The sequence below is a fragment of the Crinia signifera genome, chromosome 6 (genome assembly GCF_055691185.1).
Source record: "Crinia signifera chromosome 6, ASM5569118v1, whole genome shotgun sequence".
Taxonomy (NCBI): domain Eukaryota; kingdom Metazoa; phylum Chordata; class Amphibia; order Anura; family Myobatrachidae; genus Crinia; species Crinia signifera.
In genome coordinates, this window is record NC_139222.1 from 104,671,626 (window position 1) to 104,698,688 (window position 27,063).

Consider the following 27,063-nt stretch of genomic DNA (forward strand, 5'->3'; position numbering starts at 1 on the left):
TCGACTCCACACCGACGTGGATAGTGGGGGTATGAAAAGGTCGTAGGACGCGTACCGCTGCGCTCACCACGCTTCGGGTTGCCCACCCATATCCATCCTAGCATGCACGCGTATGGAATTGACTTCAAAGTCGCTTATAGATGTGTGTACCTTCCACATTGTTCGATATTTGGCGACCATCGAAAGATGTGGGTGTTCCCCACAGCATACGAATGGATGTTTATGCTAATGGATGGATGTTTATGCACCGCAGATAGCCCGGAGGCTATCTGCGGTGCCGGACTGAATGCGGTGGCGGCGGCATGCGGAGGGGTAAGGAGGGGTCTGACCAGAGTGCCCGGGCACCGGGGGCGCCCCGCTGGCGCTTGCTCCCCCAAGCAGCCACGGTGGCTGCCTTATGGTAGCTACGCCTCTGAAGGCTGTCATACATATGGACCCGCACTGGATATTTACACAGGAGCACCCATTAGTAGGTGTAGCAGATTTCAAATTACATCTATATATATCTGCTATTTTTTTTTAAAGTGAATCAACATAGTGATGCGACATTGTAGTTATCTTTATAAAATGTGCGACTTGTGTTTGATTTATATAAAATGGTAAAAGTCTACCTCTAAATGTCATTTTCTATAGCTGCAAAAAGGTGCATATGGGCACTGCACCACAGAGGTATCATTCATTTTGCAGTTAAAAGAGTATGAAGTCCCTTCCCATTATCTAATATTGCCTATCCAGAAAAGCATGTGTGAAAAATCAGGACAACAGTGAATACTCTTGCACCCCACACACCACCATTTTGTTCTCTAAGGGGGAAATTTACAAAGATGAGAGTTCTATTTCAGATAGGATGTTGCTATGGGCAACCAATCAGATACTATCTATTATCTTATGAAAGGGGAAAAATAAGTAAGTAGATTCTGATTGGTGGCCCATAGTAACATCCCATTTGAAAGAGAAATCCTATTTTCTTTAAATTTCCCCCTAAATAAATGAACTTACTTGTCAAACTGTGCACATTGGCACAAAAGTAGAACATGACATGAACTTCGAAGAGTTGGACAGATCAAATGGCACCTTTTTTGTGAAGATGCAATTTTACGGTACTTATGTAATATCTGGACTCCCGTTTTTCTTATGAGACCGCGTCCCCTCGCTGCGCTCACCACGCTTCGGGCACGGTGGCTCGCTGCGCTCACCACACTATATAAAATCAACTCCATGCGTAGTTGGATAGTAGGGGTATGAAAAAATGGGGTGCATTTAACATGGGAGTCCAGATAATACATAAGTACCAAATTTTACTTCTATCCATCCTCTTTTGAATAGAACAGAGCTCAGACCATTTTTCCCCCCATGAAAATGGTGTAACAGGGTGGCAACAGAGTAAGTGCACATTACCATCCTGGCTTGTGGGAGAATGTGTGGACATGTTTAAAAAACTGCTATTTTGCATATGGGGAAGGGAAGCCTAATGCGCAGATATCAGGGTGGTTCAATAATTAAGGGAATAAGACCTCTCAAATGTGTAATATTGGGGTAGATGTATGAAGCAGTGATAAGGGAGGAGAAGTGTTAAAGTGTCTGGTACTTTATCACCGGCCAATCAGCTCCAAACTGTCCCTTTTTAAAACCAGCCTATAACTTAACAGTCAGGAGCTGATTGGCCGGTGATAAAGTACCAGGCACTTTATAACTTCTCCCTTATCACTGCTTCATACATCTACCCCATAGTCTTTTATTCAAATTTCCCCCAAGCCAGAGCAGGTAGACTACTGCTTCACCTCACGGCCATTAGGCTGCACCTCATATCAGTCGTACTGTCCCAGTATCAGGTGTAGGATGGCGGGGCTGTTGGAAACATGGCCACATATTGAGTTGCTTGGTGTGTTTAGATTTCTGGGTCTAAAGGGCATATCAGCAGCTGAAATTCGTTGGCAATATGTTGCGGTATACGATGATAACCCCATGTCACAGAAACGGGTTGGGGTTTGGTGCATTGACATTGATAAAAGCATGACAGATGTTTAATATGCTACCATTGGGTGGTACAGAACCATCCTCCCTACAGCCCTGACCTTGCACCAAGTGATTTCCATCTCTTTGGACCATTGAAGAAGAACTGAGTGGAATGTGATTCATAACCGATGCTGATGTTCAGCAAGCCTTCATGTGTTGGCTTCAAACGTTTGACACTGATGTCTTCTTTGCAGGGATAGATTCCTTGGTGTACTGTTGGAACAGATATTCAGACAAGTATGGGGGCTATGTGGATACTGAGGCCATACTATTGATTATAGGTAAATGTACGAGTTGGATATATTTAGCAATGGGAGGTTCTATTACCTTATTTGTTGAGCCACCCTCATGCTATTAACGGCTGTGGCGGAAGGAGTAAAATTAATGGGTAGCACAGCTTTTGGCTTGCAGATGTCCAAACCCCTGCATTAACCCTACTGATCTTCACATTTGTATTTTATGTGCATTGTTGAGACCTTAGGTATAATTAGGAGAGCCAACAGGTCGGCTGGGCCCCAGTAAAATGGAGGGGCAGGGCCCCCAGGTGGGGGCGGGAAAACAAATAAATGAGAGGGAGAGAGAGGACAGGCTGAGCTGCGTAGTGGGGAGTGAGGCTGTGCTGGGGAGTGAGGCTGTGCCGCCGCAGCAGCCTGTTATCTCTCTCCCTACTGCCTGGCTCCCTGCAATGGGGGAGTGGACCCTCCAGCAGACCCGGCCTGACTAACAAGTACCTGCTCACCCCCCCTCTCAACACCACTGAGTATAATCAGATACTATGCAGCATTGCCTGGATAATATTAAATACATTACATTATTAGGTGACCTAGCACTGCTAGTTACCTAATAAGGGATAGATTTATCAACTGTCATTGAACCCCTAAATGACATAGTTTATGGGAAACTGTTGCCCTTCTAGGTTGCATGTAGTTTGTGTTTTTGGGTAGGGGGCATGCTCCTATGGATTCCTAAGCCAATGTGCTTAGTATCATAGGCTCCTCCGTTAATTTATTTTTTGTCAACTTTGCTTTAATAAATCTGTTGACTTGTAATTCGCCTAAGATCGCCTGGAATTTCAAAAAATGTTGCTTGATAATTTACCATGAAAGATCCATTATAAATTATTAATGTAAATAAATAAATGAATCAAAAAGATGGTCCTAAACTGGTAGTGGGTTCATACTGCTTCCACCATGGATGTTTTTTAAATGCAGCCTGCAAAATTAAGATGTGGGTCACCTGCCCCACTATAAAATTGGAGAGCAGAGCGAGGTCCAGGGATCTTGGACGGGAACAACCAGGCACTCTTGTAGCAACTCCACCCCTTGCAGTGGTTGTAGTTCCGCCACTAGGCATGCATCGTGAAAAAGTGGACAATTAATTATGCTTGTGTATACATAAGTGTATGTGTTAATTTGGGGGTTCTCTAAATACCCTAAATTAGTTAAGCCCAAGCATGATGGCAAATCTGAAATCAAGTTGTAAGAATTTTTTTTTTTTTTTTAAAGAGACCCCTAGTGTTTGGCTCTCATGCCTATGTACTGCGAAATGTAATAACATCCCTGTATAAAATTATATACATGATTCTTCCCTTCTCATTATACTTCCATTTTCATACTAATAGTTATTGCTATATAGGAGAAACCTAACCAGGTATAAAATTGTAACATCCCCCTCACATCTAGAATAAATGTGGAGCTATGGAATCCATATAGACATTGGAAAGTATGGAATTCAATTGCGCTAACACATCTTGTGTTAAAAATGCTCACTGCAATCAGCATCTAATTAGCTACACAGTGATAAAGAAACTGCTCATGTGTTGATGTATTTGAACTGTAAAATTATGGCGCACCAAAAGCCACAAGGCATTGGTAGCTAAGATGAAATGGGATGTTCCTTTTCTTGGAAGAGTTCTTCTGTTACTTTTTATATTCTTCCCTATATTCATGGTAATATTATACCGCATCTAACAATCGGCCAAGGCCAATTCACATTCACTTTTCACTTCACATTCACCCTTACCCACAATGCCACACTCCATTCCCACAGTTAAAACCAGGCCTACTGTGTGAAAATGGGACTATATGGGGATTTGTCTCTAGGGCTAGTGTACAGTTACCAGGTTTTAGAGCCAAGTGTGTCTCCAGAGAAAATGTTCACTCCTCCTTTGTTCGTTCACCTGGCACGTGATCCAACTTATATATGGAAACAGGACCTTATAACCCAGGATTCCAAAGGAGGAAGTAAATGGAAGTTGAGGTTTTTATCAGTCTATTCCAGTGTTACTTTTATCACTCTTGCACCAGGAAGGAACCTTCCTGCCCCAAAGGTATGATAGTCACAGTGTCCGGAGAATTCATCTCTATGAGAAGTTTCCAAATGAAGCTGCAACAAAAAGGATTCAATTAGTAAATTTAGAACTAAACAATCATTAACAACACGGTTGTGTTTTTGTTTTTTATGTAACAATGGACTGGGCCTTTTCCAAAATATGCTTACATAATATTTTTAGTTAAGAAAAATATTCAGTAATAAAATAAACCATTAATCACAAATATTGCAGTGGACCTTTTGGAGATAAAAAGCAAGATGATGATTGGATCAAACTCACTTAGATGGTCTGACAGCCATCTAGCTAAATCTTATCCGGTTTCACCATGCACATGTGTGATCATTATTGGCACTCAATGGCCCATTCAATGACAAATGTAGTGATAAAGTGGTGAGTGATAATCAGCTCCTAACTGCAATGTTACAGGCTGTGACACATAGGAGCTGATTGGCTGGTCCTTTATCACTCTCCACTTTATCACATGTTAAGGCTTAATACATTTGTCTCTCAGTGTATTACTACCACGGTCAGTACAGAGATTGGAGGAACTATGGCCCTTATTCAGATCTGATCACAGTACAAATGTGTTCTCAAAATGGGCAATACCATGTGCACTGCAGAGGGGGCAGATGTGACATGTGCAGAGAGTTAGATTTGGGTGAGTTATTTTGTTTCTGTGCAGAGTAAATACTGGCTGCATTATTTTTACACTGCAATTTAGATTCAACGCACCCCACCCAAATTTAACTCTCTCTGCACATGTTACATCTGCCCCACCTGCAGTGCACATGGTTTTGCCCATTTTGAGAACAAGTTTGTATTGCAATCAGATCTGAATAAGGGCCTATATGTATAGAAGTATTTGGACAAGCCTTCAAATTATTGTGTTTGGCTATTTCAGTGACACCTGTTGCTAACGGATTCAAATAATCAAGCAGACAGCCATTCGATCGCCATAGTAGCCCTCCTACATTTTGACTGTCTGTAAATACCCTGTTTTGTTGTATCACTGTCCCCTTTGTAAAGCGCAACGGAATATGCTGCGCTATATAAGAAACTGTTAATAAATAAATAAATAAATAGTAGAATGTGCAGCTGCACACAAACCTCAGATCACCATGTACTGCACCAAACATCAGTTTTGTATCACCCTTGTACAAACCGCCAGGATTACCTGGAGGGGACAATGCTACTTTAAACTAGAATGGGCATCACTAGAATCTGGGTATACTGCCAACTGTTACATTTTGTGGAGGTCAGAATAATACTCTGGGGTTTAGTCTGGGTCCCTTAGTTCCAATGGCAGCCTAGATAATTGCAAGACAAAGTCCCAGTACACAAAGGAGGCAGGATCAGTGATGAAAAAAATGTTGTTGTTGAAGAAGTACAGAGCCCTGATCTCAATTATATTGCCTTTTATTTATGAATTGGAATGCTCATCACCCAACATCAATTCCTGATCTCACTAATGCTGTTGTGTCCCCACTTCCACATTCCAAAATGAAGTCAAAACTTATCCAGAAATGTAGAGGATGTTATGAAACCAAAGGGTAACTAGACTGAGAGGTTCAGTCATCTTACTGCATTCAACTGGCAATCAGCAGGATGGAGGAAATGCTGCATAGTAAATCAATTGGCAGATTCGCAGATTATTTTTACAGTCCACAAATACCATCTTGTTATGTAACAATGTTACTTTCAGAATTCTACCACTGACCTCCTGTTTTATAAGTGGCCTATCTAGGGAGGATCTGTGTTCTCTTACATATACACAGTGGCTTGCAAAAGATTTCAACTTATAAAAAGTCAACAAATCAGTCTGTTTTACAAATTACATTTACACAGTTTGTTCCAGACAATATTTTTTTATAATAAACCAATAAACTCTTCAAATTTTGAAACTCGTAATTCATTAAAGCTCCAAGTTTACACAGATTAAAAATATTGCCCTCACCATTGGTTTTCAATTGTATTCTACCAGAAATATTTTATAAATGGTGGTTTGCCAGGGATTTTGAAACAAACAGCACCAGCTGCAGATTGATAGCTGGCTAAAATACAGAATTTGTTAAATGCCAGTATGACCTTCTAAACAGAAAACAAGCAAAACTGATGCAATCTGGCTGTGGTTCAAAAGGGACCCCGCCAGCAGTGTTACTTCATTCACGGACATTCTCCAAGGGGTGATGGGGTAGTTTTTTTTTTTTAATAAGGGACTTTATACAATGGTTTGTGCATACTGTCTTTATTTTAATACTTATTTTACATGTGGACTACAGGTGCATATTGCCACTTGTGGTTTTCCAAGTACTACCTTGTCATCAGAGCTTTGCTGGGACCAGTAATTCACCTGGAAAGAACAGTATTATTTTTAATAATAATGATTAATTTTACTCTGTACCCAAGAGTCCCAGGGCTGGTTGAATTTAGGGAGGGGGAGGCCGATCTAACTAATCTGAACAGCCTGGTACATATCTACAATAAAGAATGAGCAAATATTACTCAAACAGTGCATACACCTTGTAGAAATTTACCTCAACTAACTTAAGAACCCCAAAGACTACTGAGACTTCACTCCTGGAGAAGTCGCAGCCGATCCTTGAGCGCCCTGGGAGCTTCCTGGGCAGCAGGATCGCATGTGGTCCTTTTGCATGTAATTATTGCATGCAATCGAATTCACCACTGCCGGAAGGCTGCCCAAGTTGGATGTCCAAGGTGCAAGCAGATCCAATCTCCAAACTGATGTGCATGGGATTACGCATCGGATCAGATGCCAAAGACCTGCGATTTGGCCAATTTTCACCTGATTTCTCAGCCCGATCCCTCAAAATCGGGTTAAAAGTGGCCAAACTGGACAAGTATATGGTCAGCTTCAATGCTGTTTTATTTGCAGAAAAGGTAGTTCTACCAAGTTCTAGTATGCAGGGGTTCTGTATTTATGCAAGCAACATTTTTTTTTTTCCAATTTATATCTGCAGACAAACAATGAATTATGATTTTTAAAATTAACTTTAAGAACCTGCTGAAAGGTACTGTCTGAAACAATCTGTGTTAGTGTCATTTGTAATATATGTAAATCTCTTTTTTAAACTTAAAAAAAAATGTTTTAGACAAGGGAAAACTATTTCAAGCCACTGTATTACTTTTGTTTGCCTCAAATGATACATTACAATATACTCAATAGAAACATTCATCAAAACATCTTAAAAAAAGGAAAGCAAGCATTGCCTCCCACCGCTGTACTGCGCACTTTGTACCTTGACTAAGCAACTGCAGATTGCGGACCTCTTCTCGCACCTGCAGCTGTAGTACCTGTTGTAGAACTTCCTGCCGCTGAGACTCGTGGGTGATACCCATCCGCTGCAACTTCTCTGCATTGAGTCTCAGTAGAGCTCGGCCTGACAAAAAAAGAAACACAAAACTGTCATATTTGCTTGCACTTTATATAAAACACCGGGACACACAAACACATAGGGAATGTTGAACCATACCAGCTATCGACAAGCTCCTTATTCTGCTATTAGAACACATAAATATCTGTTTATTTATATATAAAACCATTCCACATGAGGCAGCACTCAGACAACTTGCAAAGATGACAACAGACCCTGTAGCATGGTCAAGATTTCAAAACCGCTTTAATGAGTTCTGTCGTCAGGACAGGGGCGTAACTACAAGTTTGTGGGCCCCATAGCAAAATTTTGATAGGGGCCCCTGTGCTGTTAGAGATTGGGGGAGGTGGGGGGGGGGTGTCAGAGGCACACAAGAGCCAGGAGAGCTGTCACTTGCAGGGGGGGATCTTAGGTACACACACAAGAAAGCCGGGGGGCTGCTACCTGCAAGGGGGGGGGGGGTCGCAGGCACACACAAGAAAGCTTGATGAAGGGGGGGGGGGGGGAGCTGTCATTTGCTTGGGGGAGGGGAGGTTGCAGGCACACACAGCAAGACAGCCGGGGGGGAAGTCACCTGCAGGGGGGCTTACAGGCACATACAAGAAAGCTGGAGGAGTAAGGGGGAGTGGAAGCATTCATGGGGGCTGGGGGATCACAGGTACACACGAGTGCCGGGGGGGGGGGGGGTGAGGGCAAAACAAGTGGTGTGCAGGAAGGGTGTGGGTGTGTGTGTAAGTTATAGAAGTAGCATTCCCTGTCCAGACTGCCCCCTAACCAGTTACCTGAATTCTGTGGGCTCTTTTTCGGGTGTAACTGTCAGCGGCCATCCCCCCCTGCTGCACTGCCAGTGTACGGTACTGGGAGATGTTTTCTTTCCTTCTGCTGATGTCCCTGCGGCATGTAAAGGAAGGAGCTGCCGGGCGCCCACTGGTATCTCAGCGAGCGCCCGGCAAATGGACAAAGGCACCTGCCTGCAGCGCCCTCTAGTCTGACAGTGTATGCAGCCTGCCCTAACAGGACCCCACCTCCCACCTCCTCCAGGAAGGGAGGAAGTGGAACTCAAACTGCCGAACTCCTATTCAGCGTAGCACCGCGCCGATCTGCAGTACGCACTACATACTTTAAAAAAAAAAGGCAACAACATTCAAAAGGGTGCAGGAGATAGACTGCTGGGTCCATGGGCCCCCCAAGCCCCCGGGCCCCATAGCAGTTGCATCCCCTGCACCCTCTATAGTTACGCCACTGCGTCAGGATAAACATCAATACAAATAAAACACCTTAATATGAAGAGGTATTGTCAGTTGGCTTTACCAGGAAGGCACCAGGCACTTTTTAAAATTAACAGCAAAGGAGCATGGGCATTTCCGTAGAAAGGACCCAACTGTAAGAGTGGACCTACCGGATAAGTTCGCCTTCAAAATTTGTCAGCATGGGGTCCACGGCAAATATCTCAGTTATTGTCAATAAAACATCCGAGTAGTCCACTTTAGTGCAAATCCAGATACCCAACAGGTTTCAATTAAAAATCTTTTTCAAGGCTCCTCTTGAAAAAGATTTGCACTAAAATGGACTACTTGGATGTTTTATGGACAATAACTGAGGTTTTTGCTGTGGACCCCCTGCTGACAAATTTTTAAGGTGAACTTATCCGGTAAGTTCACTCTTACAATTGGGTCCTTTCTACATCTGCTTTTATCCTGTTTTTTGTGTTCTCTGGAACTTTTGTAGTGGTCCCGTTTTTTTTATATAATTTTTATAGAGATTTATTTAAAGTTTATCATACTTCAAAATGATTGCTGGTCCTTTGTGAATGATACCCTGATGTGTTTAAAGCTTCATTTTGAATAATGAGTTTTGGTACGCTCCAAAAAGAAACCTTTATATGTCTATACTATCCCTGCATATGTGCATGATAAGTACGTTCTACCTTCCCCTCGGTGACTTCGGTGAAGGCTTAAGTACACTATAAAGATACCTTTATGTGTATATCACCACACACTTTTCAGTGAGTGTGGTTTGTTGCTTGTGGCCCAAAAGTTTTAACATCTCATCTTACTGTTTTGACAATCCTACACATTTGGTATTTTTTTTCTTCTTTATTTTTCTCAACACGCCTGAATCTACGCGAAACTGAGAGGAGCAAGAAGAGAACCATGCATCTGGGAATGAACCTAGGTAGATGTCTAGGTACTTTAACTTCTAAAGCTGCCAGCTGTTACGGTAGTTTTAAGTTCCAGTTTGTGCGGCAAGAGGTCTATTCAGACCAAGGTCCCAAATTTGTCGGTAATAAGATAAATTGTAAAAAGTGTTGTAGTTAATGATTAAGGGGCCCATTTACTATTGAATATTTGCGCCGTATTCGAGGACTAGTTGCAAATATTAAGTATCCCCCAAATGTAAGAGGGAGGTTCTGCAGCAGGGATCAAAGATCCCTCATGACCCGCCACTAGCCGCATCTCCGATAGGTTCCTATGGGTGATACAATGCTGCCCAATGCCCTGAAACTATCATTGCTTATGAGTGCTAATCCTGGATGTCATTTTGGGGAAGTTTATCAAATGTATCATGCCGGGACAGCTGCATGGTAGACCCCTGTACAGTACCTTCAAATTCCTTGCTCTCTAAAGCTCCTGTGATGATGAATCTTCTCTCATTTCTATAGATTCTAATTCTCCCTTCTTCCTCCTGGGCTTATTTTGGCTTTGTTACTCTCCCTCTCATCCTCATCTCTGTCTCTGTGTCCTAGAGTGGATTTCTCTCTCTGTGCTTTATCCGCTCTGCACATTAAGACTTTTATTCTGTGCAGCCTCGGGATACAGTTCTCACAGTGTGAGCTGGTGCATGTCTGCTGGGATTTAGAACAGTCAGATGATTCTCACTACTCCCTGCTGTATATTGCTCTGTCCCCAGGACACAGAACACTGCATCCCCTGTGACTGATTTTACCTTGCTCCATCTTCCTATATATGTAGTGACTGGAGGACGGTGGTATTTAGCAGATTAACAAACAAGGTAAAATACACAAGGACCCTGTAACAATATATTAGTGCAATAAACATACGGCAAGGCAAGGCTACCTGTTATGGCATGGTGGGAGAAGGCCTCAACATAAGTGAGATAGTTGTGTGGACAATGTTTCTTCAGCCATTTGCATACATCTTGCTGGGTCCACAGGACTACAGGTTTAGTGAGGCAGCTGAAGGACGGACTTGTGTGATAAATACCGTATTGATCACTGGGTCTGACCTGCATTGGGGACAAAGCTGGAATTACTTATTGCAAAGGAACATCACAAGGCATGTTTAGGCAATGTGTGGGTCTCCAGCTGCAAGTACCAGGGATCCTAGGTTTCTGGTTCCACCTGGGGGGTCTATAAAGTGCACATCACCGCACAAGGGGTCTGATTCAGATGTGGGTGGATTGAACATTGCTGCTTCTTACATGGAATGTAGAAGGAGGCATCTGTTATAAGATGTATATGTGTGTGATCCAGTGCTGCATCGGAGGACTCAGCAACAGATGACTTGTACACCATGAGCCGGCTGAGTGACCCATGAGGTCATGCAACCCGGTACATCAGCTCTGTCCAAGAGGCCAGGATATCTGTGGGAAGATGGGGACTCTGACCTTGGCAATCCCTCTGTCATCTGGCTGCCATCGCCATCCCTCCCCGGCATCAAACAGCTACAGACTAAGGGGGGTATGCATGGGGAAATGCATGATGGGGAAAATATGATGGGGAAAATAGTGGCGGGGCCTTATTTAATGCTGTTTGTTAGCAACAGCATTGAAGAGGGATAACGGCAGAACAAGCCCGACTTTAGAAGCTGTCGGGCCGGTTCTGCCGATAACAGCCGTGGATTGTCGTGATCCCGGCCGTAGATCGACAATCCACAACCATTCTTGCAGACATGCCCCCTTTTTTGCAGATATTGAATCCCACCTGCCGATTTGCTGTCGGGCAAACCGCAAACGGGCCAGGATCACGGCTGTCGGGAGGGATCGACAGCCGTGATCCCGGATTGCATACCCCCCTATAAATAACTTGATGAATAAAGAAAAGTTGTGCTTTAGGTGGGCGCAATCCAATGTGGAACATGATAGTGATGTATATGGAATTATATGAATTAAAGACGTAAATGGGGTATGACTTCCTCTAAACCATACCATACTAATCTAAAAGTAAAAACAATTCACATTGAAAGTAAATCATATACATTAAATACAGAGCCTGAGCCACAGGGATATGCTGTTAAAAATGCTACAAACAATAAAAGGCAGATAAAAGTGAAATGTGAAATCATTAAATAAGTAATGTTGTGACCAGACCATATGAATGGCAATGTATAGTGTGAACACATATTAGTAAAAATAAGGACTGTATAATGTGGATTATAGTCAAATGTAGGTGTGGGAGTTGCAGGTGCACTAGGGAGTGAGAATCAGAAAGTCAGAGATTTTCTGAGAGTTATCCAGATTTTTAAAGCGGCAATCACTTATGCAGCAACATCATCCTGGTTTTCCAACACGTTTTCAGACCTGTTCTCACAGGGCCGAATTCGGCCGCTGTACGAACCGGTCTGTCTCCACCCCGGACCCGCGGAATTCATCCATTCGCATCCGGCCGGCTAGAATGATTTTTCCTCTTGTCCCTGGTGTTGGCAGCTGCCACGTAGCCCAGGACTTACTCGTTGGGTGAGAACAAAGCAGTCACTTTCGGCCGGCCACTGATGTCATCCATCATTCTTCAGCAATCATAAATATGCCTGCATTTACCCGGACACTCCCAGCGTTTTTGAGGGCACATCCATGAAACAGCCAGGATCCACTCCCACACGCCCACTCCCTGTCACTCACGCTACGATTGGCTTGCAAATAGAAATATTTGCCAAAGCTGATCACAGCCAATGAGCATGCTCAGTAGCCCATCATCCAGCGCATGAATTCGTACCTGGCTGATCAAGTCTGAATCGGGCCCAAGGTCTCTTCCTCGTGGCTTAGAGCTAAGCAGGGTATATCCAGAGGTACTCTACTAGAACCACAAGTGGTCCCTACACCTCCATTTGGCTATGATCCACAAAATATAAATTCCACACAAACAACATGTCGACACATGAAAAGGTCACCATGTCTTTTTCACATTCCATGGGCATCCCGGATGTATTAAGCGGAAAATGCGGTAAACCCCCCATTTTAGCGCATTTTCCTATGTACTAAAACCCGGCCGCACAGATACCGCGGGCAGGGTATCGCCACCTAAAGGGCTTCTTTTCGCAGCCCGCCACCTCGCCGACCCCTCTCCCCCTGGCTTACCTTCCTGCAGGTCCTATTGGACCTGCCTAGCTTTGCTACTGCCGGCACACTTTACTCTCTCCATCTACGTGGTTGTTGAAGTATGGAAAGTCCCAAAAATAGGGGAGAATCATGAAAAACGCACTTCGACTTTTTCATGTGTCAACCATTGCCATGTTGACCTTTTGTCAATATAAACCTAGTGCATGTTGAACTTTTGTCAATGTCGACCTTGTGCATGTCAACGCATTGACTGTCGTCCTATACAATGTCAATCTATCATCCGGATCCCGGGGAACAACTGACATAAGCAGTGTGGATGGTCACAATATTTCACATTTGGCTTTTATCTGCCTTTTATTGTTTATAGCATTTTTCAGAGCGTATCCCTGTGGCTCTGTATTTAATATACTGTATATGATACAGTATATTAAAGTGTTGCAAATACCTTTTTTTTTCTGAATTGTAGATTTAACCCCTTCCCGACAATTGACGTACATTTACGTCATGGTCGGGAAGTACTTCCCGACACATGGCGTAAATGTACGTCATGGCATTTAACTGTCACCGCGTCTATAGACGCGGTGACAGTTTCAACATGTCTGCTGTCCCTGACAGCAGACATGTCCGTGCATGCCCAGGGGGGGCTGCGATGCCGCCCCCCCGTCGGCGATCGCTGTGATTGGCTGTTCAGTGTGAACAGCCAATTACAGCGTTTTCTGTGTCACCGGCGAATAACGTTCGCCGGTGACACGCGATCGGAGGTGATTGGTGCTGTAAAGTACAGCACCAATCACCGCGGGGTGTAAGGGTGACACTGGTGTCACCCCACCTCACCCCGCCCGCCCCCAAAGGCCGTGATTGGTCCGTCGGACCGACGGACCAATCACAGCCATGGAGGGGGGTTTAAACTAACGGTGACTGCACTGCAGACGCCATTCCGGTCTGGAATTGCGTGCAGTGCGGTCACCGTGCCAATCTGCCGCGATATACTGACCAGAACCTTGCAAAATACTTACCTGATCCTTGCAAATATCTTGGCTGCTTCATCTGTGCTTGTAGTGTGCTGGATGCTTCCTGGATCCTGTTACTTGTGACTTCCTGTGAACTTGTGCTGCTGCAGTGTAATAGCGTTAGTTAGATAGAGAGAGATAGAGAGAGATAGTGTCAGAGAGTGCTGTATTTTGTGCTGCTGCAGTGTGATATAGTTATAGAGAGAGAGATAGAGAGAGATAGAGAGAGATAGAGAGATAGAGAGGCCTAGTGACAGAGAGTGCTATATTTTGTGCTGCTGCAGTGTGATAGTTATAGATAGAGAGATAGAGAGAGATAGAGAGAGATAGAGAGAGAGAGATAGAGATAGTGACAGATTGTGCTATATATTTTTTATATAACTGACTGCTGCCCCCCCTTTTGTGCTGATCAGTATAAATTAACTGATCAGCAACTTTTTGGGGGCGCAGGGTATTTTTATATATATATATATATATATATACCTGTCACTGCTGCTGCTGCAGTGTCATAGAGTGTTAGATAGTGAGAGATAGAGAGATAGAGAGAGATAGCGACAGAGAGTGATAGAGAGTGCTAAATTTTGTGTCTGCTGCCCCCGCCTTTTGTGCTGATCACTATATCTGAGGTGATCAGCAACTTTTTAGGGGTGCAGAGGTTTTTTTTTTTTTTTTTTATATATATACCTGCCAGTTGCACTGTCAGTTGCACCTGCTGCCCCTCACTGGTAATCAGTGTCGCATCACTGATCACCTTTTTTTTTTTGTGTGTGCTGTGGGGTCTTTTTTTAATTTTTTTTTTTTACACACACTGTGATTTTGTGGGTGTCCTGTGGCCGCTGTGCGCGGATCAGTGACGTACATCACTGATCATCTTTTTCGGCACAGGGTTGATCTATTTATTTTATTTTTTTTGATCAAATTCCTGTTGCCTTTCAGCGCTGTTCAGTGACGGACGTTACTGACCAACATCTGTGCTCAATTTTTGGCGCAGGACCTTTTTTTTTTTTTTTTTAACCCCTTCAATTTTTTTTTTTAACCCCTTCAATTTTTTTTTTTTTTTTAACCCCTTCAATTTTTTTTTTTTTGTATAAAGTATTTTTTTTTTCTGCACTACATACACACTACACACTACATACCCCCCGGGTTGAAATAAAGTTTGTACCCCCCCCCTACACTATACACGTGTTGAAACATTTCACTACCAGTAACACAAAAATAAAAATGGCATCCCAAATGTCATCCCAAATGTCATCCCAGTCATCCAGAAGAATGTATTCAGCGGAGGAGGCATATGCCCTGCTTGCTTCTGACTCTGACACAGCCAGTGATGCAAGCGGGGAATTTGAAGGATTCGCCTTAAGCTCCTCTTCCTCCTCTGGTGATGAGGGACCCCCTCAAAGACGCCCCGTAGAGCAGCTGAGACCCCCCCCCCCAATAATTGATCTCGTATGGACCCCACCACCAGACAATTTTGAGCCCCAGGTTCCTGAGTTTTTGGCCATGCCAGGAATCCAATTTGATTCCACAGGTCTCAGAGAAATTGACTTTTTCAAATTATTTTTCTCTGATGATTTTATAAATTTAATGGTGGACCAAACTAATTTATATGCCCAGCAGTTTATTGCTCAAAACCCCACGTCATCATTTGCTAGGTGGACCCCTGTAGATGCAGTAGAGATGATGACGTTTTGGGGTCTGGTGTTTCATATGGGCATAGTAAAAAAGCCAGAAATTAGGCAATATTGGAGTACAGATGTTCTGTACAGCACCCCATTTTACCGTATGGCCATGCCCCGGGCTCGATTTGAGACGATCCTTAAATTTTTGCATTACAACGATAATGCACAGTGCCCACCCAGAGATGATCCCACCTTTGACCGGCTATTCAAAGTCAGGCCGGTCATTGATCATTTCAGTGCCAAATTTGAAGACATGTACATCCCAGATAAATTCATTTGCATAGACGAGTCCCTTATACATTTTAAAGGAAGGGTTAAATTCCGCCAGTACCTTCCCAGTAAGAGGGCAAGGTATGGCATAAAAATGTATAAGCTGTGTGAAAGCACCTCAGGGTACACCCACAGGTTTAGGGTATATGAAGGGAAGGATTCAAGAATTGAACCGCCAGAATGCCCCCCCTCCCTCGTAGGTGTTAGTGGAAAAATTGTCTGGGATTTAGTGCACCCCTTCCTGGATAAAGGTTATCACCTCTATGTGGATAACTTTTACACCAGCATCCCCCTGTTTAAGGTCCTTGGTTCAAGAGGTACAGCAGCTTGCGGTACTGTGCGCAAGAACCAAAGAGGCCTCCCAAAAACGCACATTGCCCAAGTAATGAGAAGGGGTGAAAGCAGGGGAATATGCACCGAAAATATGTTGTTGGTCAAATATAAGGACAAGAGGGATGTCCTTATACTGACAACAATTCACGGAGACAGTACCACCTCCGTCCCTGTACGAGGTACCAGTACCCACACCTCAAAACCTAATTGTATCCTGGATTACAATAGGTACATGGGCGGAGTGGATCTTTCAGATCAGGTACTGAAGCCGTACAGTGCCCTGCGGAAAACAAAAATCTGGTACAAGAAGCTGGCCGTGTATATCATTCAGATGGCACTGTATAACGCTTACGTGCTATTCCGTTCTACCGGCCAGAGGGGGACATTTATGCACTTTCAAGAGGAAGTCATAAAGGGCCTAATATTTGGGAACCAGCAGGCTGAGGGCCCCAGTACTTCTAGTACTGGCCCCCGTATTGTACCAGGGCAGCATTTTCCTGATGAAATCCCCTCCACTGGAAAAAAGGGCAGGACACAAAAAAGGTGCAAAGTTTGCTATAAAAAGGGAATAAGAAAGCAAACTATTTTCCAGTGTGACACTTGCCCCGACAAACCCGGCCTATGTATAAAGGAGTGTTTTAAAATATACCACACATCTATGGATTATTAGGTTCATAATTTCACCGTGCTTCGGGGGTCTTGCTAATGCCACATACCACCCACCATTCATTCCACCATAATCTGAGCCGCAAAATCCAAAAATCACTCCTTCCCTTCTGAGTCCTGCCATGCACCCAACTGGTATTTTTTGGTCACATGTGAGGCATTGCCGTACTCGGGAGAAATTGGGGCACAGATTTTGGGGTGCTTTTTCTCCTTCATACCTTCTGAAAATGAAAAATTTTGAGCCAGAACTGCATTTTTGTGTAAAAAAATGTAATTTTTCATTTTCACTGCCCACTTGTATCAAAATTGGTGAAACCCCTGGGGGTTTGAAATGTACACTATACCCCTAGATGAATTCCCTGAGGGGTGTAGTTTGCAAAATGGGGTCACTTGTGGGGGGGTTCCACTGTATTGGTGCTTTGGGGGTCTTGCTAATGCGACATAGCACCCACCATCATTCCACCAGAATTTGTGCTGCAAAATCCAAATATCACTCCTTCCCTTCTGAGTCCTGCAACTTTTTGGTCACACATGAGGCATTGCCGTACTCGGGAGAAATTGGGGCACAGATTTTGGGGTGCTTTTTCTCCTTCATACCTTCTGAAAATGAAAAATTTTGAGCCAGAACTGCATTTTTGTGTAAAAAAATGTAATTTTTCATTTTCACTGCCCACTTGTATCAAAATTGGTGAAACCCCTGGGGGTTTCAAATGTACACTATACCCCTAGATGAATTCCCTGAGGGGTGTAGTTTGCAAAATGGGGTCACTTGTGGGGGGGTTCCACTGTATTGGTGCTTTGGGGGTCTTGCTAATGCGACATAGCACCCACCATCATTCCACCAGAATTTGTGCTGCAAAATCCAAATATCACTCCTTCCCTTCTGAGTCCTGCAACTTTTTGGTCACACATGAGGCATTGCCGTACTCGGGAGAAATTGGGGCACAGATTTTGGGGTGCTTTTTCTCCTTCATACCTTCTGAAAATGAAAAATTTTGAGCCAGAACTGCATTTTTGTGTAAAAAAATGTAATTTTTCATTTTCACTGCCCACTTGTATCAAAATTGGTGAAACCCCTGGGGGTTTGAAATGTACACTATACCCCTAGATGAATTCCCTGAGGGGTGTAGTTTGCAAAATGGGGTCACTTGTGGGGGTTTCCACTGTATTGGTGCTTTGGGGGTCTTGCTAATGCGACATAGCACCCACCAAAATTCCACCAGAATCTGAGCTGCAAAATCCAAAAATCACTCCTTCCCTTCTGAGTCCTGCCATGCACCCAACTGGTATTTTTTGGTCACATGTGAGGCATTGCCGTACTCGGGAGAAATTGGGGCACAGATTTTGGGGTGCTTTTTATCCTTCATACCTTCTGAAAATGAAAAATTTTGAGCCAGAACTGCATTTTTGTGTAAAAAAATGTAATTTTTCATTTTCACTGCCCACTTGTATCAAAATTGGTGAAACCCCTGGGGGTTTGAAATGTACACTATACCCCTAGATGAATTCCCTGAGGGGTGTAGTTTGCAAAATGGGGTCACTTGTGGGGGGGTTCCACTGTATTGGTGCTTGGGGGGTCTTGCTAATGCGACATAGCACCCACCAAAATTCCACCAGAATCTGAGCCGCAAAATCCAAAAATCACTCCTTCCGTTCTGAGTCCTGCCATGCACCCAACTGGTATTTTTTGGTCACATGTGAGGCATTGCCGTACTCGGGAGAAATTGGGGCACAGATTTTGGGGTGCTTTTTCTCCTTCATACCTTCTGAAAATGAAAAATTTTGAGCCAGAACTGCATTTTTGTGTAAAAAAAATGTAATTTTTCATTTTCACTGCCCACTTGTATCAAAATTGGTGAAACCCCTGGGGGTTTGAAATGTACACTATACCCCTAGATGAATTCCCTGAGGGGTGTACTTTGCAAAATGGGGTGACTTGTGGGGGGGTTCCACTGTATTGGTGCAACATAGCACCCACCATTCATTCCACCAGAATCTGAGCTGCAAAATCCAAAAATCACTCCTTCCCTTCTGAGTCCTGCCATGCACCCAAATGGTATTTTTTGGTCACATGTGAGGCATTGCCGTACTCGGGAGAAATTGGGGCACAGATTTTGGGGTGCTTTGTCTCCTTCATACCTTCTGAAAATGACAAATTTGGAGCCAGAACTGCATTTTTGTGTAAAAAAAATAATTTTTCATTTTCACTGCCCAGTTGTACCACAATTGGTGAAACCCCTGGGGGTTTGAAATGTACACTATACCCCTAGATGAATTCCCTGAGGGGTGTAGTTTGCAAAATGGGGTCACTTGTGGGGGGGTTCCTAACTTTTAGCATCTTATGGTGCCTAGAAACCTACATGGTGCCTACAAAAATAATCTCATAAAAAGGAGGCTCCAAAATCAAGTAGGTGCTCCTTCTATTATGAAGCCTGTGGTTTGGTCACCGTGCACACTAGGGCCACATATAGGATATTTATGAAAACAAAAGAATTGGGGGAATCAATTTTCAGTCACATTTCTCTAGTAAAATGTACTGTGTTCCTTAGAAAAATGTATTAAAATTGCAAATCTGCAAAAAAAAAGAAATTTTGAAATTTCACCTACACTTTGTTTTAATTCCTGTGAAACACCTAAAGGGTTAACAAACTTCCAAAATGCTGTTTTGAATACTGTGAGGGGTGCAGTTTTTGAAATGGCATCATTTATGGGGGTGTCTCACATACAAGTCCCTCAAAGTCACATCAGAACTGAACTGGTCCCTAAAAAAATCAGTGTTTGAAATTTTCTTGAAAATTTGAGAATTTGCTATTCATATTGTAAGCCTCCTAGTGTCCCAAAAAATTAAAAGGAAGTTGAAATAATGATGTCAACATAAAGTAGACATATGGTCTTTGTTAGTTATTAACTATTTTGAGTGGTATGATTATTTGTCTCACAAGCAGAAAATTTAACATTTTGCAAATTGCTAAATTTTCCATTTTTTTACGACATTTTGGTATTTTTCACAAAAAAACACAGACTGCATCGACCCAAATTTACCACTAACTTAAAGTACAATGTGTCACGAAAAAACAATCTCAAAATCACTGGGATAAGTAAAAGCAAAAAAAAGTTATCCCCACTTAAGTGAGACATGTCAGATTTGAAAAAAAGGGCTCTGTCAGGAACGCAAAAACTGGCTCTGTCAGGAAGGGGTTAAATTGTGTGTTTTGTATACTGCATTAATCACTATGAATTGAGATATCCAATTGGCTGCAGTCATTTGGGGCTGCTAATGGATTCACCAAATGCTCTATGTCCACCATCCCCACACTGCTGCTCCTGCTCATTTGACTCTCCCTGGACCTGCTGCCTGAGTTGCCCACCTTCCTCCATCACACGGCTGCTCCTGCTCAATTGTTTGTCTCTGTCCCAGCTGCTCACTTTCCCCACTGCCCTCTGTCCTGCTTCTGCTCGTCTGTCCTCTGGCCCACCCTCATCTGCCACGCTGCTGCACCTACAATAGAGATGGGCAAAACGGATCATTAAGCTGAGCCGGGATCAGGCGGATCTCTCAGTGAAAAGATGCGGACCTTTTAGACGGAACCTCGACTCACTTTAAAAAAAAAAAAAAAGGGGAATATACATGACCGAGTAAAAACACTGATCGCTGGCTGGGTGCAGAATCACAATCGATGGCAACCATCGATGGCGTCTGCACCGATGGCCATCCCTGGCAGCAGCAGCTAATCTTTCTATCACTTGTAGTCACAGCACTTTACTCAGTCTACAGAGGTAGTACATCTCAGCTACCACAGGTGGCAGCACTGAGATCAGGAAAGTGCATTGTAAACTGAAACGGATCACCTTTTTGGGCTCGACGGCTCATTCGTTCTTGAATGGGATCCGTTCAAAAGATCTGGTTCGTTCGTGAACGCCCCATCTCTAATCTACAACCCCAGCAGCATACTCAGGCACCTGAAGCGTACTCCGTGATAAGCAGTCCTCAGAGACAGGCCCGATGACAGGGGGGTCAAAGGGAACATTTGACACGGGCCCCGAGGGTCGGAGGGACCCCAGTGATCAGATGTAGCACAGAAAATAGGGCATTGCTGCAGCGGTATTACACCGCCAAGGCGCCAGGCACACTGGCAGTCTGTGTCAGTCTTCTGCGCCGCATCCCGCCGTACTTTTCTGGATGCGGCGGCGGCGAGGGGGGGATGGATCGGATATCTGCTGTGGATCCGAACCGCGGCTCTGGTGCCCCCTGTGACAGCCGTCACAGCCGCCAGCGCTGTAGATTCATTGAGGGCAGTGACGCCTGTTTTAAAGTACAGCCTGCGCTGGCTGCAGGCTGCAGAAATGAGACCACAGGCACAGCCCGCCCCACTGCCGCAGAGGTGTGCTGTGCTGGTAGGGTAAGTGCCCTGTGGTGGTCTATGAGGGTAGTTGGGGAGTGCAAATAGGTGAATTGTAATGGAAGGGGAGCTAATGGAGGTGTACTGAAATGTGTGAGGAGCGCTGTTGTAGATGGGTGCAGTGCTGTGATCAGAGGTGCTGGGTTCTGTGAAGGGAAAGGGATGATTTGGTAGGAGACTTGTGCTAGAATGGGAGGTGGGTGCTGTGTTGTGAAAGGAAAGGGGTGCTGTAATGGGTGTTCTGTGATGGGAAGGGGTATTGTGCTGTGAAGGTTGCCATGCTAAGAGAGGATCCAACCCCCCCCCTTCGGACATATCTTGGTATCGGGCCACAAGATTTCTGTTGCCGGCCCTGCTCAGAGCGATAACATGTAACAGGAACTTATCCCAGATCCAGGGTTGCCTACCCTCTCGGAATGGCCGGGAGGGTCCCGGAAATCAGGTCCCCCTCCCAGCCCCCCAGAAAGGGTGGCAATCCTCCCGCATATCCCCCCCAGCTCCCGCGATGTGTCCCTCAGCAGGGGGGTCCGTGGGTAAAATGCTGCGATCGCGGCATTTTAGCCCCGCCCCCGCAGTGCAATGCCTGAAATACCGGCATTGCACGGCGGGGGCGGGGCTAAAATGACACAACGCTATAGGCACGCCCCCAACAGGGCAGCATCTGTGTGGCCACGCCCCCGAACCAGCTCTTTTCCACTCCCGGATATGGCCCCGCCCCCCTGCCTAACAGAGCTGGGAGAGGACAGCTCAAAAGTCGGCAAGTATGCCCAGAGCCCATGTTATTGCATAAAAACAGGAAATATTGCTCCAGAAATAAACTAATTCTAATTGCATAGTCTCATAATGACTATTGGGCAAAAATCACGGTATAAATTATTGCAGCTAACAGGATACCCTCCATATAATTGCATATACATCACTATCATGAGGCCTGATTAAGACTTGATCTCTCATCTGCAAATTTACAAATGACTGTCCCCCTGACAGAAAGAAATCCCGCTCTGCATAAATCTACGTGTGATATACGAAAATAATGCTATTTGCTATCCTGTCCCACAACCATACTCAAAACACCAACCATCAAATTATTTTTACAGTCTTTGCAAATGTCTGACATTTCCACAACTGTGCGACAGAAACAGGCTGATCGAGGTCAGCGCTGTCATCGCACACCCTCTCTTAAAATGTCTGGGCACGCCTGCATTTTTTTTACACTCCCAGAATATGTCCGGTTACCACCCCCAAACGCTGATTTCCTGTCAGTCAAATTCCGAGTGAATTGTGATTAAGGGCCAGATTCTCTAAGCTTCAAAAGTGATAAAATGGAGAGTGATAAATAGCCAGCCAATCAGCTCCTACCTGCCATGTCACAGACTGTGTTTGAAAAATGTCAGGTAGGAGCGGATTGGCTGGCTTTTTATCACTCTCCATCTTATCACTTTTGAAGCTTAGAGAATCTGGCCCTTCATCTTTTCACTATTTCTGTCGCTATTTTGCATCACACGTGCTCCGTATGTATGCGCAGTCATTCGATAATCAAATGGATTGCGAATTCAGCTCTGAATCAGGCCCATAGTTCACACTGGACAGCGCTCATCTAAAGCACAAGTTTTCTTTATTTATTCATTATATCAGGGAGTTGGGGTAACCCTAGTGTTTCACTAGGTCTGATTACAGTACATCCAGTGAAGCACCCAATTCTCTCTCATCTGCGGAAAAAGCTTAATGCCTGCAGCCGCACCACGCATAATAGAAAATATGTATGCACTGAACTAAAAATGAATAAATCATCTCTTACATAGTTACACATTAATAAATCATCTTCTGCACAACACTGCACATTAATAAATATTTTGTACATCTAATAAAAAATACTGCATAGAACGGCACATTCACACACCAACCCCTGCACAGCACTGCATTCCTCTATAACATCTGCTTCCTAATACTTACTTCACATCATCATCCAATTATATAATCTCCTGTACAGCACCACACACTGATATATCATCTGCTGTACAGCACCACACACACTAATATATCATCTGCTGTACAGCACCACACACTTATCATCTGGTGTACAGCACCACACGCTAATATATCATCTGGTGTACAGCACCACACACACTAATATATCATCTGGTGTACAGCACCACACACTGATATATCATCTGGTGTACAGCACCACACACTGATATATCATCTGCTGTACAGCACCACACACACTAATATATCATCTGGTGTACAGCACCACACACTGATATATCATCTGGTGTACAGCACCACACACTGATATATCATCTGCTGTACAGCACCACACACACTAATATATCATCTGGTGTACAGCACCACACACACTAATATATCATCTGGTGTACAGCACCACACACTGATATATCATCTGGTGTACAGCACCACACACTTATCATCTGGTGTACAGCACCACACTCTAATATATCATCTGGTGTACAGCACCACACACACTAATATATCATCTGGTGTACAGCACCACACACTGATATATCATCTGGTGTACAGCACCACACACTAATATATCATCTGGTGTACAGCACCACACACTAATATATCATCTGCTGTACAGCACCACACACTAATATATCATCTGCTGTACAGCACCACACACTAAAATATCATCTGCTGTACAGCACCACACACACTAATATATCATCTAGTGTACAGCACCACACACTAATATATCATCTGCTGTACAGCACCACACACTAATATATCATCTGGTGTACAGCACCACACACACTAATATATCATCTGGTGTACAGCACCACACACTGATATATCATCTGGTGTACAGCACCACACACTGATATATCATCTGGTGTACAGCACCACACACACTAATATATCATCTGGTGTACAGCACCACACACACTAATATATCATCTGGTGTACAGCACCACACACTGATATATCATCTGGTGTACAGCACCACACACTTATCATCTGGTGTACAGCACCACACGCTAATATATCATCTGGTGTACAGCACCACACACACTAATATATCATCTGGTGTACAGCACCACACACTGATATATCATCTGGTGTACAGCACCACACACTAATATATCATCTGGTGTACAGCACCACACACTAATATATCATCTGCTGTACAGCACCACACACTAATATATCATCTGCTGCACAGCTCCACACACTAATATATCATCTGCTGTACAGCACCACACACTAATATATCATCTGCTGTACAGCACCACACACACTAATATATCATCTAGTGTACAGCACCACACACTAATATATCATCTGCTGTACAGCACCACACACTAATATATCATCTGGTGTACAGCACCACACACACTAATATATCATCTGGTGTACAGCACCACACACTGATATATCATCTGGTGTACAGCACCACACACTGATATATCATCTGCTGTACAGCACCACACACACTAATATATCATCTGGTGTACAGCACCACACACACTAATATATCATCTGGTGTACAGCACCACACACTGATATATCATCTGGTGTACAGCACCACACACTTATCATCTGGTGTACAGCACCACACACTAATATATCATCTGGTGTACAGCACCACACACACTAATATATCATCTGGTGTACAGCACCACACACTGATATATCATCTGGTGTACAGCACCACACACTAATATATCATCTGGTGTACAGCACCACACACTAATATATCATCTGCTGTACAGCACCACACACTAATATATCATCTGCTGTACAGCACCACACACTAATATATCATCTGCTGTACAGCACCACACACTAATATATCATCTGCTGTACAGCACCACACACACTAATATATCATCTAGTGTACAGCACCACACACTAATATATCATCTGCTGTACAGCACCACACACTAATATATCATCTGGTGTACAGCACCAAACACTAATATATCAGTCAATAAATTTACAACAAAAGGTTGACAGGGTTAAAAGGTCAACAGGTTAAAAAAGTAGACACATGATTTTTCGCAGTTTTATTGGGGGTTGTCAATTTCAAACTCATTGACATGGACACCCAATTATTGTAATGCTTTGCTCGCCGTGTTTCGGGCCTGGTGCCTTGGGCTTGGCACAGTTTACATTTCTCTATCATAGTCCACATGGGTGGTAAAGTATGAAAAAAATAAGAAAATATTAAAAAATAAATTGCAACAAAACTCATGTCAAACTTTTCATGTGTCTACCTTTTTCATGTCAAACTTTTAACCATGTCGACCTGTTGACTCTGTTGACCTATTGATGTAGACCTATTGGACTCTGCCCCTTTAGCAGCGCCCTGCTAAAACAGCCTGACCATGCCTTGACCGCCGCTTGTATGCGCATGGCATCTACTCACATTAAGCAAAGATAAAATCAGCAGGGCCATCCCGCCAAGATTAGTGACACCAGTTTAGCTGTCCTGCCCACAGTAGTGGTACCAGCGCCCTGTCTGGATCCTAATGGAATCACTAATTGCATGCTATATATCTTCTGTTTACAAAATCACTAATAGATCATCTCCTCCAGAGCAATGTACATCACTAATCTCCTGTACACCATGCACACTCACAAATCATCTCCTGTACACCATGCACACTCACAAATCATCTCCTGTACAACATCGCACACTCATAAATTATCTCCTGTACAACATCGCACACACACTGATAAATAATCTCCTGTACAGCATTCCACACTCATAAATAATCTCCTGTGCAGCATTCCACACTCATAAATAATCTCCTGTGCAGCATTGCACACTGATAAATCATCTGTACAACATTGCACACTTACAAATCATCTCCTGTACAGCATCACACACTCATAAATCCTCTCCCATACAGCATATTTCATAGATCATCTGCTGCACTGTATTTAGTAATCATAGATCATCTCCCAGACCTTGAAGAATCCTCTCCTGCTCCGTGCTGCACACCAGTGAGTTGTTTCCTGTGCTGTACTACACACTCACAAATCATCTCTTGTACCATGAAAAATCATCTCCTGCACAACAATAAACACTCATGAATCGTATCCTGCACCTACTATACATCACTATATCTTCTGCCTCCAGTATTTCACATTGATAAGTCAATTCCCATACAGCACAATGCCTTGATAAATTGTCTTCTACACATCATTGCACAGTCATAGATCATGTTCTGCACACTAATAATGTATGTGCTGTACTGCAGGTTAATAGAACATCTCTCATATTTACCTCGGCACTGCCTTTCTCACCAGGACCTTAACATCCAACATTACATTTATATATGCTCAATTTTGTGGCGTTGATTTGTGTGACAGCACTAGATCTCACATCAGGCACCACAATGTCAGGCCATTTGTGTCTGCGCTTGGTAATTTCTGCGTAGGTATGCAGATCCCTATAATGATGCTCTCACTGTCCAAGGAGGTCACACATGAATTGTCCAGCAAGAACCTTCCCCCCAAGTCCTGCGTAATAGTCTCCTCCTGACTGCGGTGTGTATGTGTGTGCTGCTCTGGATTGTATCCTCTATTACTGCAACCTGAGAGATCAAAGAGATATTATCAAGTATATTACCATTTGTGGATCTTTGTAATGTAGACTTAATATAATCTGTGATACTGTGCAAAACATGTTCCAATGTTATT

General features: G+C 43.7%; 1 protein-coding gene across 2 annotated transcripts in view; it reads right to left on the minus strand.

Moving 5' to 3' along the window:
- The window catches only part of SAMD10 (sterile alpha motif domain containing 10), a 35,027-nt gene continuing 7,964 nt past the window's right edge, over nucleotides 1-27,063 (minus strand). The window contains exons 3-5 of one of the 2 annotated variants that reach the window (XM_083146713.1): nucleotides 10,818-10,986; nucleotides 7,646-7,746; nucleotides 1-4,401 (exon numbers count right to left, since the gene is read on the minus strand). In XM_083146713.1, the coding sequence (XP_083002839.1) occupies nucleotides 4,288-4,401; nucleotides 7,646-7,746; nucleotides 10,818-10,986 (384 nt within the window). In that variant the 3' untranslated portion in view covers nucleotides 1-4,287. Of the gene's footprint in view, nucleotides 4,402-7,605; nucleotides 7,747-10,817; nucleotides 10,987-27,063 lie in introns of both variants that reach the window. The other variant, XM_083146716.1, reaches the window with a different exon arrangement.